At 39.6% G+C, this 13,643-nt stretch overlaps 1 protein-coding gene across 1 annotated transcript; it reads left to right on the forward strand.

The window, feature by feature from the left end:
- Window positions 1–6,390: 6,390 nt before the first annotated feature.
- On the forward strand, window positions 6,391–10,406 carry LOC138743820 (probable G-protein coupled receptor 139). Its single transcript, XM_069899421.1, has 2 exons — window positions 6,391–6,448; window positions 9,466–10,406. Exons 1-2 carry the CDS (start codon window positions 6,391–6,393, stop codon window positions 10,359–10,361), a joined length of 954 nt encoding a protein of 317 aa, XP_069755522.1. The 3' UTR covers window positions 10,362–10,406.
- Window positions 10,407–13,643: the final 3,237 nt, after the last annotated feature.

A 13,643-nucleotide genomic window follows, 5' to 3' on the forward strand; every position in this document is an offset into this window, starting at 1 on the left:
GCCAATTTCTTTTCTTAATGCTGACTACAAAACTGTAACAAAGGTGTTAGCTGAGGGGAGGGAAGGGGCGGGGGGGATCGATGGCTGAGGGACGGGGTTTGGGAGGTGATGGTTGGTCCGGGGTTTGGGGGCTGAAGGGGGTGGTGAGAGGGGGCAGGTCCGTGTTGGGGAACAGGAGGCTGGAGGCGAGAGGAGCCAGTGTGGCCCCTGGACGTTCATTGTTTGGGACAGTGGGCAAAGGAGTTAAGGGTTATGGGGATAAGGCTGGAAAGGGGTACTGATGGTAGTGATCAGACATGATCTGTAAAATGGCAGTGCTGGCTCGACGGGCCAAAGGGCCTACTCCAGCTCCTATTGTCTATTGTCTATTGCCTTTGGCTGGGGCAATACTACCAAAATTAATACATGCAGACCTGGTGGAATTTGTAAAGGGTAGACATTCAGCAAATAATATACCTCAACTGTTTAATGGCAAAATCGGGGCAAAATTCTCTCGATGCAGAAAAACCATTCGTCAAATTAGAATGGTCATTTCTGTTTACAATATTGGAAAAATTTGGTATAAGAAATGGATTAAGGTGCTACATCACAGTCCACTGGTAAAGATAATTACAAATAGTCGAACATTGACAGTATTCCCTTTGAGTGGATCGAGTAGCCAAGGGTGTTCTTTGTCTCCAGCATTGTTTATACTGGCAATTGAACCTCTGGTGGAAATTATTAGAAGAGATCCTGAGATTAAGGGCTTCGTGGTTGGACAAGATGAGCATAAAATTAGTTTATTTGTGGATGATGTACGATTATGTTTGTCAGATTCCAAAGGGTCCTTGGAAAAGTTACAGGAGACTCTCATAAATTACGGTAGAGTGTCTGGTTATAAGGTTAATATGGATGAAAGTGAAATAATGCCCTTAACAAACCATGATTATGAAAGATACAAAGGAGGCAGTAGATTTCAATGGAAATCAGATGGGATTAAATATTTGGGAGAAGTAAGAGATAACAATTTACAAAATTTGTATCAGTTTAATTTTGTTCCTCTGCTCAGTAAAATAGAACAGGACTAACATGGAAGGGTTTTCCATGAAAGTAATGCCAGATTTCAATACTTGTTCCAATCACTAACTGGGTTCATATGGGGCTACATTCTATGAATATGGCAGGAAATTAATGAACCTATCGGAAAAAATGGGTATTTGGCTCAGAGCACTGCTATGTAATAATGTATTTTTACCTATGAATATGACTAACAGAATTCTAAACATAAGGTTACAAAAGGATTTATGCTGTATGGTGGATTGTTCAAAAGATGGTGTTTAGATGTCATTTGAAAAAATTAGATGTATCCAATGGAACATTTCTATGACATTTCTTCAACTGAGAGCTTTCTTGAGGTAACAATGGGGACAGGCATTGACTCCTCCGGGAGTTAGTGAAATGAAACAAACACTTTGGATCAGTAATATGCCCAAATTTATTACCAGAATGTATTTTACTCTTCAATTGAAAAGTGCTAAACCTGGTCTGCAGAGATAAAGGAAAAGGTGGGGGTCTGATTTAGGTGTTGAAATACCAGAAAAATCCTGGTCTGACTGGTGTGTGGATAGTGTAACTTCAATTATTAATGCGAGATATGGGTTGCTTCAATATTATTTTTTACACCAGCTGCATCTCACTCCACAGAAGTCCCATAAATTTAAGCCAAAATTACTTGAATTGTGTTTTAGGTGTGAAATAAAGGAAGGAACATTCCTTCATTCAACTTGGTCATGTGTGAAGTTTAGACTTTTTTGGCAAAAAAAAGTCTGTCGTATTAACAAGAATTACAAGGGTGACCTTCCTAGCTGGTCCAAAACTTTATTTGTTAGGCAATTTTGTAGATATAAATAATGATCTTACAGAGTTTCAAATTTTGTTTGTTAAAATTGCATTACCAGCGTATTGCAGCCACGGGGAAGTCGATCCTCGTCAAGGTGGACGGCAGATCATTGTCAACCAATGGAAAAAAATAGCATATAATTTAAGGAACAAATATGATACATTTCTTAAAATATGGCAACCATATTTGAACTACGTTGGTGCCCAACATTAATAATGCTGCTGAATCTGCTTGTTAATTTAAACTGTGAGCTCTGATGGTGTACAAAAAGGTACACTAATGGAGTGGGCGTTGAGGGAAAGAAGGGGGTAGAGTTAATGATTTTGTATGTGTACTTTCTTGGCTCCATACAATTTTATATTATTTTTATTGAAATGTTGGCATTTTTAATTTTTTAAATCAAAAATAAAATATAAAGTACTTAAAAAAAGGAAAGAGGTATAGATGCAAGAAAATTAACCCCACCAGGCTCAGAAAGAGCTGCAAACCCCTCCACCCTCACACTCCTCAACAACAAAGTCAATCAGAGGCTCATTTAAGGATTCATATTTGTGCACTTTAATGATTTTTACTCCCTCTCTATTGCAGTTTGTTTACATTCGTTATCTGTTTACAGTTCTTTATTTGATTACATGTATATGTTTTTGTACAACCAATAAGTGGTAATTCTGCCTCACCTGCAGGGAAAAAAGAAGCTCAGGGTTGTAGGTGCAAGTACTCTGACAATAGATTGGAAATCAGAACTCTGAAAGCTGATCTGAAATCTGTTTTTACTTTGGAGCAAGACACAAATACTGAGGAATCAATGGTCGTGCCAAGAGAATAGGTAGTATTAAGTTTGATGAGGGGCTGAAGGTGTGTATGAAGGTGACAAATCTGAAAGGCAAACAATATATCGAAGGACACTGTAGAAACCTAGAGAGGAAACTGCAGGTTCTGACTGAGATTTATGTCTTGGTTAAGTACAGGTGAGGTGCCAGAACTGGATGGTGGCAAATGTGAAACCTTTCAGTAAGGGCTGCAGGTAAAAGCCGGGGACTTTATGCTAGAGGGTCCAATTTTTTACCCCTGAAGATTTCAAGGCGGTATTCTGAGGTAAAAGGTATACATGTACTTAGACAAACACAAATACAATACCAAACTGATGAAGACTTTGAACACACTTTTTCAAATATGTAATGCCAGTTGGGAGAGTTAGGTTTTCTGTGCCCAATGTAACGATCCTTTAAATTAATTGAACTGATTATAATTAATAAAGGAGTATAGTTTTTTGACAGATTCATTGGCTAGCTGGCTGGTTGGTCTTGAGCTGTATTTGATTTGCAGCACTTCCTTTCCAACTCTTGCCTTCTGTGGAAAATAAAGTTCGCTGAAATCTATGTGAATATGATCTGACAAATAAGGTCACCATATACGTCTCCTGAGATGCAGTGACATTTAAGAGAATCTTTCAGAAAAGAATAAATAAATGTATTCCAAGGAGAAGGAGCATTTTAAAGGGAGAACTTTAACAACAGGTTTGGTTCACGAGCGCCATCATAGATCGTATCATATTTAATGTATAAGTAGTTGCATATGAATATCTGACAATAGTCCAACTTGTAAACCTAACCATAATGCAAAGTAAACATAACAAAACTGCAGTAGCAAGGACATCATTCATAAGTGTGAAGAAACTGATGAGATTGCCTTTCACCAGAGACCTTCTGATCCTCTGTCAGTGGGAAATCTGACCAGTTTCCCAGAGAGCAGGATTGCAGCAATTGGAATATATGCTTAGAGTTGATTAAGAGAATAATATCTAGATAAGATGTAGGATTTTGAACTCGAGATAATTTGCAATGGCAAATCTTTCTGTTAAATGCTTCCTGAAGATAATCATAGTACATGACCACGTGGTTGTAATGTTGATGTAAAGAGAGCTGATTTGGCTCTCCTTTGTTCGACACTGCACTTTTGTCACCAATGTTTGTAACTACCCATCAGCCCACTTCTCAATATTGTCTTTATTTTGTTGCAACAATGAAACACTGGAAAATTCAATGTTGCTTCAAGTTTACTGATGCAATTCGGGGCAAATGAATGTAGTAAAAGGTACAGGTAAAGGTAAAGGTTCTATTATTTTCATGTAATACTCGACATGTTGTTAGGGTAACCCTCTATCATGTTAAATGTCACCTGCCCATCAGTATTGCTGGCAGCACTGAAACCACCTAAAAGGAAGGACAACAGCACATGTCCTCCTAATACAAAAATGCATGTCCTTCATTTAATCAACCATACTAAAACCCATTTTGGAATTTTACAAGTGAAATTGTATCCTAAGATTGTGTAAAGAATTCTCTGGAAGGAAGTAGCTCTGTTGCCTTTTCCTTGGTCTGGAACCACACTAAACTGATTGACCATCAGCAAATGCTAAAGTAATGAGTGAATCTCTTTCAAGAAAATTGTGTGTGGGGGGAATAACATTTATCATGTAAAATGTTGCACCCAAGAAGATGAAAACTAGCATTAAACAATTTGAATGAAACTCTTTCAGCTGTTATATTCCTTGAGGGGTGAAACTAGTTGTATTGTTGCACAATGTCCAAAAATAGTTTGCACTAAGTTTTTTTTCAGTGTTGTGTAATTGAAGTGACTAATTGCCTCAGTGCACATTTACTAAGCATTTAAATGAATCATCAGTGCATACAGGCACTCGAATGATCTTCATTCACCTCATCAATGAAAATGGGATATCCAGCAATTTATAACATTGTCAGCATTTACTATCCTGTTCTTGTTGCTGTTGGCTTCACTGGTAAGAAACTAGAACTAATGCAATTTACCTTGTTTCGTCCTTGTGTTATACTGGTCCTGATGCAGAATAATCACATGAATTCCTCAATTAATGTCACGAAGTGGTAAAGTTGGTTTTGCTGCCAGCATTTTATTTTACTCCAGTTTATGAGAATGAATTAGCATTCATTGTCTGTGTGTAAGTGTGGATGGATGGGGAATATGAGAGTTGTGCAGCGAAGAAAGTGGTGGCACCCACTGAATTCTGTCTTCACGTCCTCAGTATTGCGGTGTAAGACTGCATATAGCCTTGCTGGCTTTCTGAGAAGACTGAAGCAGGAAAGACCACAAACTACCATCATGTCAACCTATAGGAGCTCCATAAAATGTGTCCTGGCCAGCTGCATTACAGTGAGGTAAGGTTGCTGCAGAGAAATGTATCGGAGGTCAATCCACAGGACCATAATAGGATCACAGCAGTCTTCCCCAACCCATATCGACGTGATCTACCAGGATCGTTGTCTGAAGAGGACCCCTTCCACCCTGTGCACACCATCTTTCAGCTGCTCCCGTAGGGAAAGAGATACAGGAGAACAGCTTCTGTGCACGGGCAGTGACAATTGTGAAGGACCAGATGAACTGCTCACACTAACCAGAAACTCTCATATTGACGAAATAATATGTATCTATCCGTCTATTTATTTATTTATCTATTTATGCAGTCATCTATCGTCGGTCAATCTATTTATTTATTTATATATAGGAATGCTTGTCCAGGTATGCATTGCTTGTCTGTGGTTGTCTGGTTGTGTGCCTGCGTGTCTTGCACCGAGGACCGGAGAACGCTCTTTTGTCAGGTTGAACATGGACAATCAGATGATAATAAACTTGACATGACCATAAGTGATGGAAAATGTTGTCTGCAGAACAGAAACTTCTTCCGTCAGTTCAGTTCCTTAAAAAAAAACTCTCCTTTATTTCCGGACACAATGATACTTTGGTTATAAATCGCCAAGTTAGTCGACCACCAGCGGCCTCAATGCTTGGCTTAAGATCTCTTTAAATGTCGGTGTCAGCGTCGACCTTCTCTTTTATTATCAGTAATAATAGTGTAAAGTGTGCTCTTCATGATGAACTTCACCAAAGAGCCGCCACAACCATTGCCTGTCTTCTTGCCCGTTGTATTGTCTGGAATCCAGGATGTGATACCTGATTTGCTTGAGCTAGTCTCCAGCAGCCTAGGTGAGTCCTGGGAGCGCACGTCGACCGCAGCCCTGCAACCTGGGTGGGTCCCGTGAGCGAACGTCGACAGCAGCCTGCAGCCTGGGTGAGTCCGACAGCCGCGGAGCGCCTCGCCGGCCCGCTGCCGTGATAACCATCCTGTCGGGTCGTTACCTCTTCGTTGACCGCTCATCGAGAGGGGACAGGGCTCGGGCGTGTTCTCCCCGTTTCCGTTGCCCTTCCACAGTCTGTTGCTCCCTCGAAGTCTGCAACCATCGTGGTTGGCTGCCCATCTCAAGCACACATCTCCGGCTCCTTCAACCGGCCGCTTAAAGCCTGTACAGAGTCATCTGCATCTAGACCTGGCAGTAGGACCCTGCGATGCAGCGCTGTGTCACCAATCCCTGCTCTCCTGAGTCCGTACAAAGCTGACACTTTTGTTCTATCCTGTTTCTGCGATTTGTATTGTCTTCTATTTTTAATATGTGGTTCAAGTGCTTTCATCCCCAGGAATGGTCTTCCAAATCCGCTTTGTCTCAGTTACAGTACTCAGTAAATGGGGCGCTCATCGTAACTAGTTTAAGCAGCCCTATTCTAATCGGACTGAGATGTGACAATTCGTATCTCTCTCCGACATCTAGCAGCGGCTTTTCCTGGAGGTGCCGAACACTGACCTCAATATTTCCATCCAGCCAGTTATTCCGTGGAGCTAGAAAAATACATTATGTTCCTAAATTACGCTATTTCAAAGTTTTTATTTTATATCAATACTTTGAGACGTTTGAACTAAATTTCCTTTAAATATAATAAAATAATTAGAAATATTGCCGAATTCAGGCCCCTTTTATTGTGTGTGCGTGTGTGTGCACTGTATATCTGGAAACATGGGAAAGTGCTTAACTGGGGAAGGGCTCATTGTGAAAGGATGAGGTGGGAACTGGTGAGAATAAATTGGAAACAGATGTGAAAGTAGTAAGTCAAGTGGAGGAGGTTTAGGGTCCACGTGCTGGGTTCAGGATAAGTTTGTCCCACTGGGACAAGGAAAAGATGGTAGGAAAAGGGAACCGTGGCTGATGAAACAGGTCAGGCAACTAATCTGGAGGTAGAAGGAAGGATATGTTAGATATAGGAAGCAGGAAACAGGAAGTGCTCACAAGAAATACATAGTAGCCAGGAGGGCTCAAGAAAGGACAGAAGAGCTCCAAGGGGGCAGGAGAAGGCCTTGACATGTAGAATTAAGGAGATCCAGGTGCATGTGAAGAACAGAAGGATGACATGAATGAAGGTGGGGGCCACTAAAAGATAAAGGAACCAATATGTCTGGAGGCAGAGGAGGTTGGGGAGGTCATAAATGAATAGTTTGTGTCAGTAATCACAAGAGAAAAGGACCTTGATCAGGGAGATGGCAAAATAGAGCAGATCAGAGTGCTGGACAAGGTGGATCTTATTAATTGATAAGTCCTGGGGCCAGACACGATACACCCAGGTCGCTGTGGGAAGTGAGAGAAGTGACAGCTGGGGCAATAGCTCTTTGGCCACAGGGGAGGTGATGGAGGTTTGGAAAATTGTAAATGGAGTACCTTTGTTTACAAAATAGGGTGAATCCTGGGATTTATGGACTGGCGAGTCTTAGAGTGGAGTCATAGAGCATTTAAACCATGTTTTTGCTAATGTAACCTACTTCGAGAATACTGTAAGAATCAGCAGATATAAGCTAAATTCCACCATGGGGCCCAAAGATGCAGTTATCTGACAAAAAGACATCTGGTGCCAAGAACGTTTAATCTTCCTGCTTGTTATCAGGTTGCTGTTTGAGATTGATGGGATTGTTGGTTGCAGACTGTCAGGTGAGGCCTTGAAGCTAAGTAAATCATTGTATTCAAAATGATAAGCTAGAATGGGTAATATAAGCTGTGGTCCTGCTGCTGATGTTTCAGACTCTCTGAGGGATGGCAACATCTCTCTGCAAGAAGAAGAACTTATAGAGTCCAACCAACATCCTGGTCGGGGGAGGTGCAGAAGCTGCTACCGGCGCCCTGACAACCTACTACAAGTGTGTAGTCATTGCCTTGCTTCGGCAGTTGGGACCAGTCCAGGCATTGATAAGTATAATTGGGAAGGGCTTGCATATTGTAGTTTGAAATCAGCTTAAGATTTTGTAATAAAGATTTGTATAAACTGAAGTGCTCTCAGCCTGTTTCTCTGTTTTCTTTCAATAGCTCAAACACTGTGACCAATCTAAAATGTGAATCCTGGGAATTATAGACTGGTGAGTCTTACGCCAGTGGTGTATAAACTATTGGAGAGGATGCTAAAGGATAGGATCAATGAGCATTTGGAGTTGTACAGTCTCCTCAAGAATAGTCAGCATGGCTTTGTGATGGGAATGTCATGCCTCAGGAGCTTAACTGAATTATTTGAGGAGGTAACAAAAGAAATTGATGAAGTTGGGAGGGAGATGCGGTCTACATGGATTTCACAAGGTCCCTCATGAGATACTCATCCAGAGCCTTGGTTGTGTGGATAGAAAAATAGACTTCCAGACAAAAGCAGGTAGTAATAGTGGAAGGAATATATTTTGCCTGGAGATCGGTGACTATTGGAGGGGCTGCAGGGATCTGTTCTGGGACTCCTGCTCTTTGTGATTTTTATAAATGACCTGGATGAAGAGGCAGAAAGATGGGTCAGTAAGTTTGTGGATGACATGAAGTTTGGAGGAGTTGTTGATGTAGCAGAAAGTTGCAAAAGACCACAAGTATAGTCAGGATGCAGAGTTGGGCAGAAAATTGGCAGATGGAGTTCAATCTGGATAAGTGTGAGGTGATGCATTTAGGATGGACAAGCCAGATGGCTGAGTCCAGGGTTAATATTTGGTTACTTTAGAGTATGAATGAACAGAGGGGCCTGGGGAATCAAATCTATACATCCCTCAAGGTCTTCACACATGTTTATAGGATGGTTAAGAAGGCCAATGGGATGCTGGGATTCATTAATAGGGGATTGAATTCTGGAGAGGTCATGTTCCTTTACCTTACCCTCCTTTTATTGGCCCTCTACCAATTATTCCCCGTCACTCTCACCTCGCTCCTCCTCTCCTAGACTCCTCTCTATGAGTTAATTTTAACTCTGAATTAGTTAATCATTCATTTTTTTCGGTTTTAATCATATCAAAATGGTCCTATTATCGCAACAAACCGGACTCTCAAACTTCTGTTAATTTGAATATTAAAGTACATTTTACAAAGAAAATTGAAATTGTGTTCTGTTTTGTATATTCCTGAATATCACAGGTTAGCTTCAAGTTCGAATATTGCCACGAACGACAGGGCCCCACATGTCTTCACCCTCCGAGATTGCTACTGGCTGTATTTTACCTGCACACAGCCTGAATCATTTTGACCCGTCGCCATCTAGTACCCAGTTAGACCAGAATCCTCTCCCGGTAAAGACGCGCGGACGTCAATCCCTGGGGAAGGCTGGAACTCTGCAAACTCCAGGCTGTTCTTTCCTTCATCACCTACGTGTACGTCCTGAACAGATTAGTATTTCTTGAAGCAACGTTTATTTCATTTCTTTCCTTCTTGCAGTTAATTTGGTGGCAATCATCATCCTGTCCCGCGGAAAATGTGGTCTCACGAAATGCATCACTCGTTATCTGGTGGTCATGGCAGGAGCAGATTTAATGGTCGTTGTTGTCTGTGTTGTAATGGAGCAGATAAATAATATCTATAATTTTCTCAAACTCTTGCTCATAACTCCAGTATGTTCCGTTGTTCTTGTTCTGAAGATTGCAACGATGGACTTTTCCGTTTGGCTAACTGTTGCTTTCACGTTCGATCGCCATGTCGCTATCTGCTATCAAAACCTCCGGAAGCGATACTGTACCCAGGAAACAGCGAATGTGGTGATCGTAACCGTGGGGGCAGTAGGAGGTTTGAGGAGCATCCCAGCTTACTTTGTCGTGGAGCCTTACGCAATCATTGATGGGGTTCCATGGCGTTGCGTCCAAAAGCCGGAGTTCTTTACGTCCCCTTTGTGGAAAGCCTATGAGTTATTTGACAGCATTATGACCCCGTTATTACCAATCTGTTTCATCTTGCTGTTCAATGCTTTAACCGCCAGACACATAATAGCAGCAAATCGAGTCCGTCGGGGACTCCGGAACAACAGTGAACACCAGAAGGACCCAGAAGTGGAGATCCGGAGAAAGTCCATTATTTTGTTGTTCGCTCTATCAGCCAATTTCGTGTTGTTGTGGATGCTCTACGTTATTCATTCTATGAACTGGCAAGTGGAAAATTATTTCTACACAGACAAATATTTCAATACCCCGAAATATATTGCGCAACAATTTGGGTTTATGTTACAGGTGCTGAGTACCTGCACCAACACTTGCATCTATGGGCTGACACAGAGGAAATTCAGGGAGCAGCTGAAAAATGGAGTCAGATATATGGCAACATTAAACGGACACATCTGTTAATAACATGCAAACGTGCTTGTAAATTGTTGGAAATTTGGAATAAATGATACACACGCTTGGAAATCTTCATCAGTGTGTCATAAATTTGCAAAATAATGAAGGGTATAGACAGAGTAAATGCGAGCAGGCTCTTTCCACTGAGATTAGGAGAAATAAATACGAGAGGACATGGCATTAGGATGAAAAGGGTAAGGTTTAGGGGAAACATCTTCACTCAGAGAGTCATAGAAGTGTTGAATGAGCTGCCATCTGACGTGGTGGGTGTGGACTTGATCTTGAGTTTTAAGAATAAATTGGATAGATACATGGATGGGAGAGGTCTTGCAGGGTTATAGAATGGGAGCAGGTTATTGGAACAAGGCGAACATTGGTCAGCACCTACTAGAGGGGCCGAATAGCCTATTTTCCTGTATTGTAGCGCTCTATGGTTCTATATGTATGCTTTACAATTAATTGAGTTATCAGGCAAAATGATTAATGGTCAATGGAGGGAACTTTTCCAAGATCAATTTGTTAAATGGGAAGTGTCATACAGAGGCAAAAGTTTTTTTTTAAACTTTATTTAAGATTTTATAACATGAATAACATATAGGATTACATTAAAAAAATTAAGAATAAAATAATAAAATTACAATACAATATCAGTAATCTAAATAAACTATACCCTCCCCAATAATTATTACACATTAATAACCCAACTCAAATTAGTCCAACCCCTCCTTTCCACCCAAAATAAAGAGTGAAGAATTAATAAAGTTAATAATATATGTGAGAAAAAAACCCTTACAAAAAAAAACAAAAACATAACCGATGAAAATACTAACAAAAAGAAAAGTAATTAATACTAAGATATCAGACTTAAAAAACATATTTAAATCAAATTTAAATGCATATATTTAACAAACGGAGTTAAGATGAAACATATATTTAACTCAAACTTAATATAAAAAATTAGTAAAGTTAATAACATTATCTATCAAAAATTCTTAAACAATAATCAATTCCTAAAAAAAATTGTAGCATGAAAAAAAGATGAAAAAAAACTTTCTCTATAGAGATAAACCTTCACCAATATCAACTAACTTCACATCTATCATCATATTAGACACATAAACCATCATCTTAAAACAAAATTCAAACCTCATTAAGCATTGTACAATTCAATTTTAGTACTCTTCCACCATTTTTCCCTTTTACTCTTGAATAGTTATCCAATAAAAGCTCCAATACCACATTTAAATATCCCCAATCATTACGTTAAAATTCAGATATCCAAATAATAAAAACACATCTACAACAAAATCTATATCTTCAACAAATGGAGCATAAACCACAAACAAAATTCAAGCCTCATTAAGAATTGTACATTTCAATTTATAACTTTCACCATTATTCCCTTTGTTCTATAACTAAAATAGCAAAATAATATACACCAGAATTACCACTCCTTTCACCTTAAAGTTAAAGAAAAAATATAAAAAAACTTATCCATCCTATTCACATTTAAATTTCAGATATTCCTTATCTACTGAATAAACTTTACAAAAAAATCCACATCAATTTTTAGTTTTTTAAACAATCAAATGCTTTCTTATGCTTTTTTTAATATTTAAACAAAAAAAAACCCTTCACTCTTTAATCTAATAATACAAAAAAAAAGGAAAAAAATGGGTAGGAGGTTAAAAATACCCCCTCCTGTCTAAACTGCGCAATGCGGTAACTCCCAAAAAAAATGAGTGTGAGATAACTCACACGTAGCAGATGACTTTCAGGAAATAGTGCCTATCCAGTTCTCTCCCCCAACTCTCACTTCATCTTAAACTAACATCATCATTATTTAATATCCCTTTTTTAAAAAAAAACATTAAAAAAAAGGAAAACTCTTCTTTTAATCAGCTCCAACTGCCAAGTCACCATTACAACCATTCCTTCTTGGAGCACGGCTCTTTTCTTCCATCTCTTGTCTCCTTAGAGATCGTGGCGGACTATATCTCTGTTGAAACTGAGTAATTGGCAGCTCTTGAGAAAATGCTATAGCTTCCTTTGGAGAATCAAAGAACTTTGGTTGGCAACCATCTTGAAAAACCTTCAAAACAGCTGGATATCTAAAGGTTGTCTTGTAACCTTTCTTCCACAACAACTCTTTAGCAGGATTGAATTCCTGTCGTTGGAACATAACTTCTTGACTCAAATCCACATAGAAGGAAACTCGATTATTTTGAATCATCAAGGGTGATTTTCTCTGTTGTGCATTTCTAATAGCCACTCGTAAAATTATTTCTCTGTCATAATAATTCAAGCAATGAACCAAAACAGGTCTTGGACTTTGACCTGAAATAGGTCTTCTACGCAAGGCTCTGTAAGCACGTTCCAGTATTATACCTTCCGGGAAATGTTCTTGACCCAACACCTGCGGAATCCATTCAGTAAAAATTTTTCTTGGGTCTGGTCCCTCCATACCTTCTGGTAAACCAATAATTTTTATATTGTTCCATCTGGATTGGTTTTCCAAATAATCAATCTTTTTCACCAAATTTTTATTTTGAGTTTGTAAGTCTTCGACCATTTTGGTCACATCAAAAACTTGATCCCGTATTTCGTCTATATCTTCTTCACACGAATTAAATTTATCTCTCACTTCAAGCTTAAAAGCTCCAAACTCAGCCATCTGTTGAGAATGTATTTTCACCAAAGTATTAAACCTAGTACCAAGTTCAGTCATAATCTTGGATAATCCCTGCATTGTATAAGATAATTTAGATTCAAGATTCACAAAAATCTTTTCAATTGGAAGAGATTTTGGCTCAACAGATTCCTGCTTCTTCTCCAAAGGATCTTCTATTCCTTCCTTCATTCTGGTTGCCTTCCTTGTAGTATGACTGCGTGTGGAAACCCCAGCCACAGCCTCTCCAGCAATGACTGGAGGACGCTGGCCAGGGTTTTCCCCAGTCCATAATGTATTAAATTCTCCCAGTACATCAAGTTGTATAGGTTCTTGTATCTCAAGAGATGCAGTTTGCAGCGCCATCTCTACAATTGACAAATGCCTTTGAGTAACTCTTTGTTCTAAAGGCTGTTTGGCGCCCTCTTTAGGGGGCTCTACCGATGTAACATAGAGCTCTACATCCGAACACTGTACCTCTCTCCTGGGATCCATTTCACGCTGAGTCCCGGTGTCTTTCCTGTAGGTAGGCTCCAAAACTTGAACTTTTGGAAAATGTAGTTTTTTGATGATCTGTTGTCATTTTTTTTTTGCTCTTTTCCATCAATTGTACCATCATA

The sequence above is a fragment of the Narcine bancroftii genome, chromosome 10, assembly GCF_036971445.1.
Source record: "Narcine bancroftii isolate sNarBan1 chromosome 10, sNarBan1.hap1, whole genome shotgun sequence".
In the NCBI taxonomy this organism is placed as follows: Eukaryota; Metazoa; Chordata; class Chondrichthyes; order Torpediniformes; family Narcinidae; genus Narcine; species Narcine bancroftii.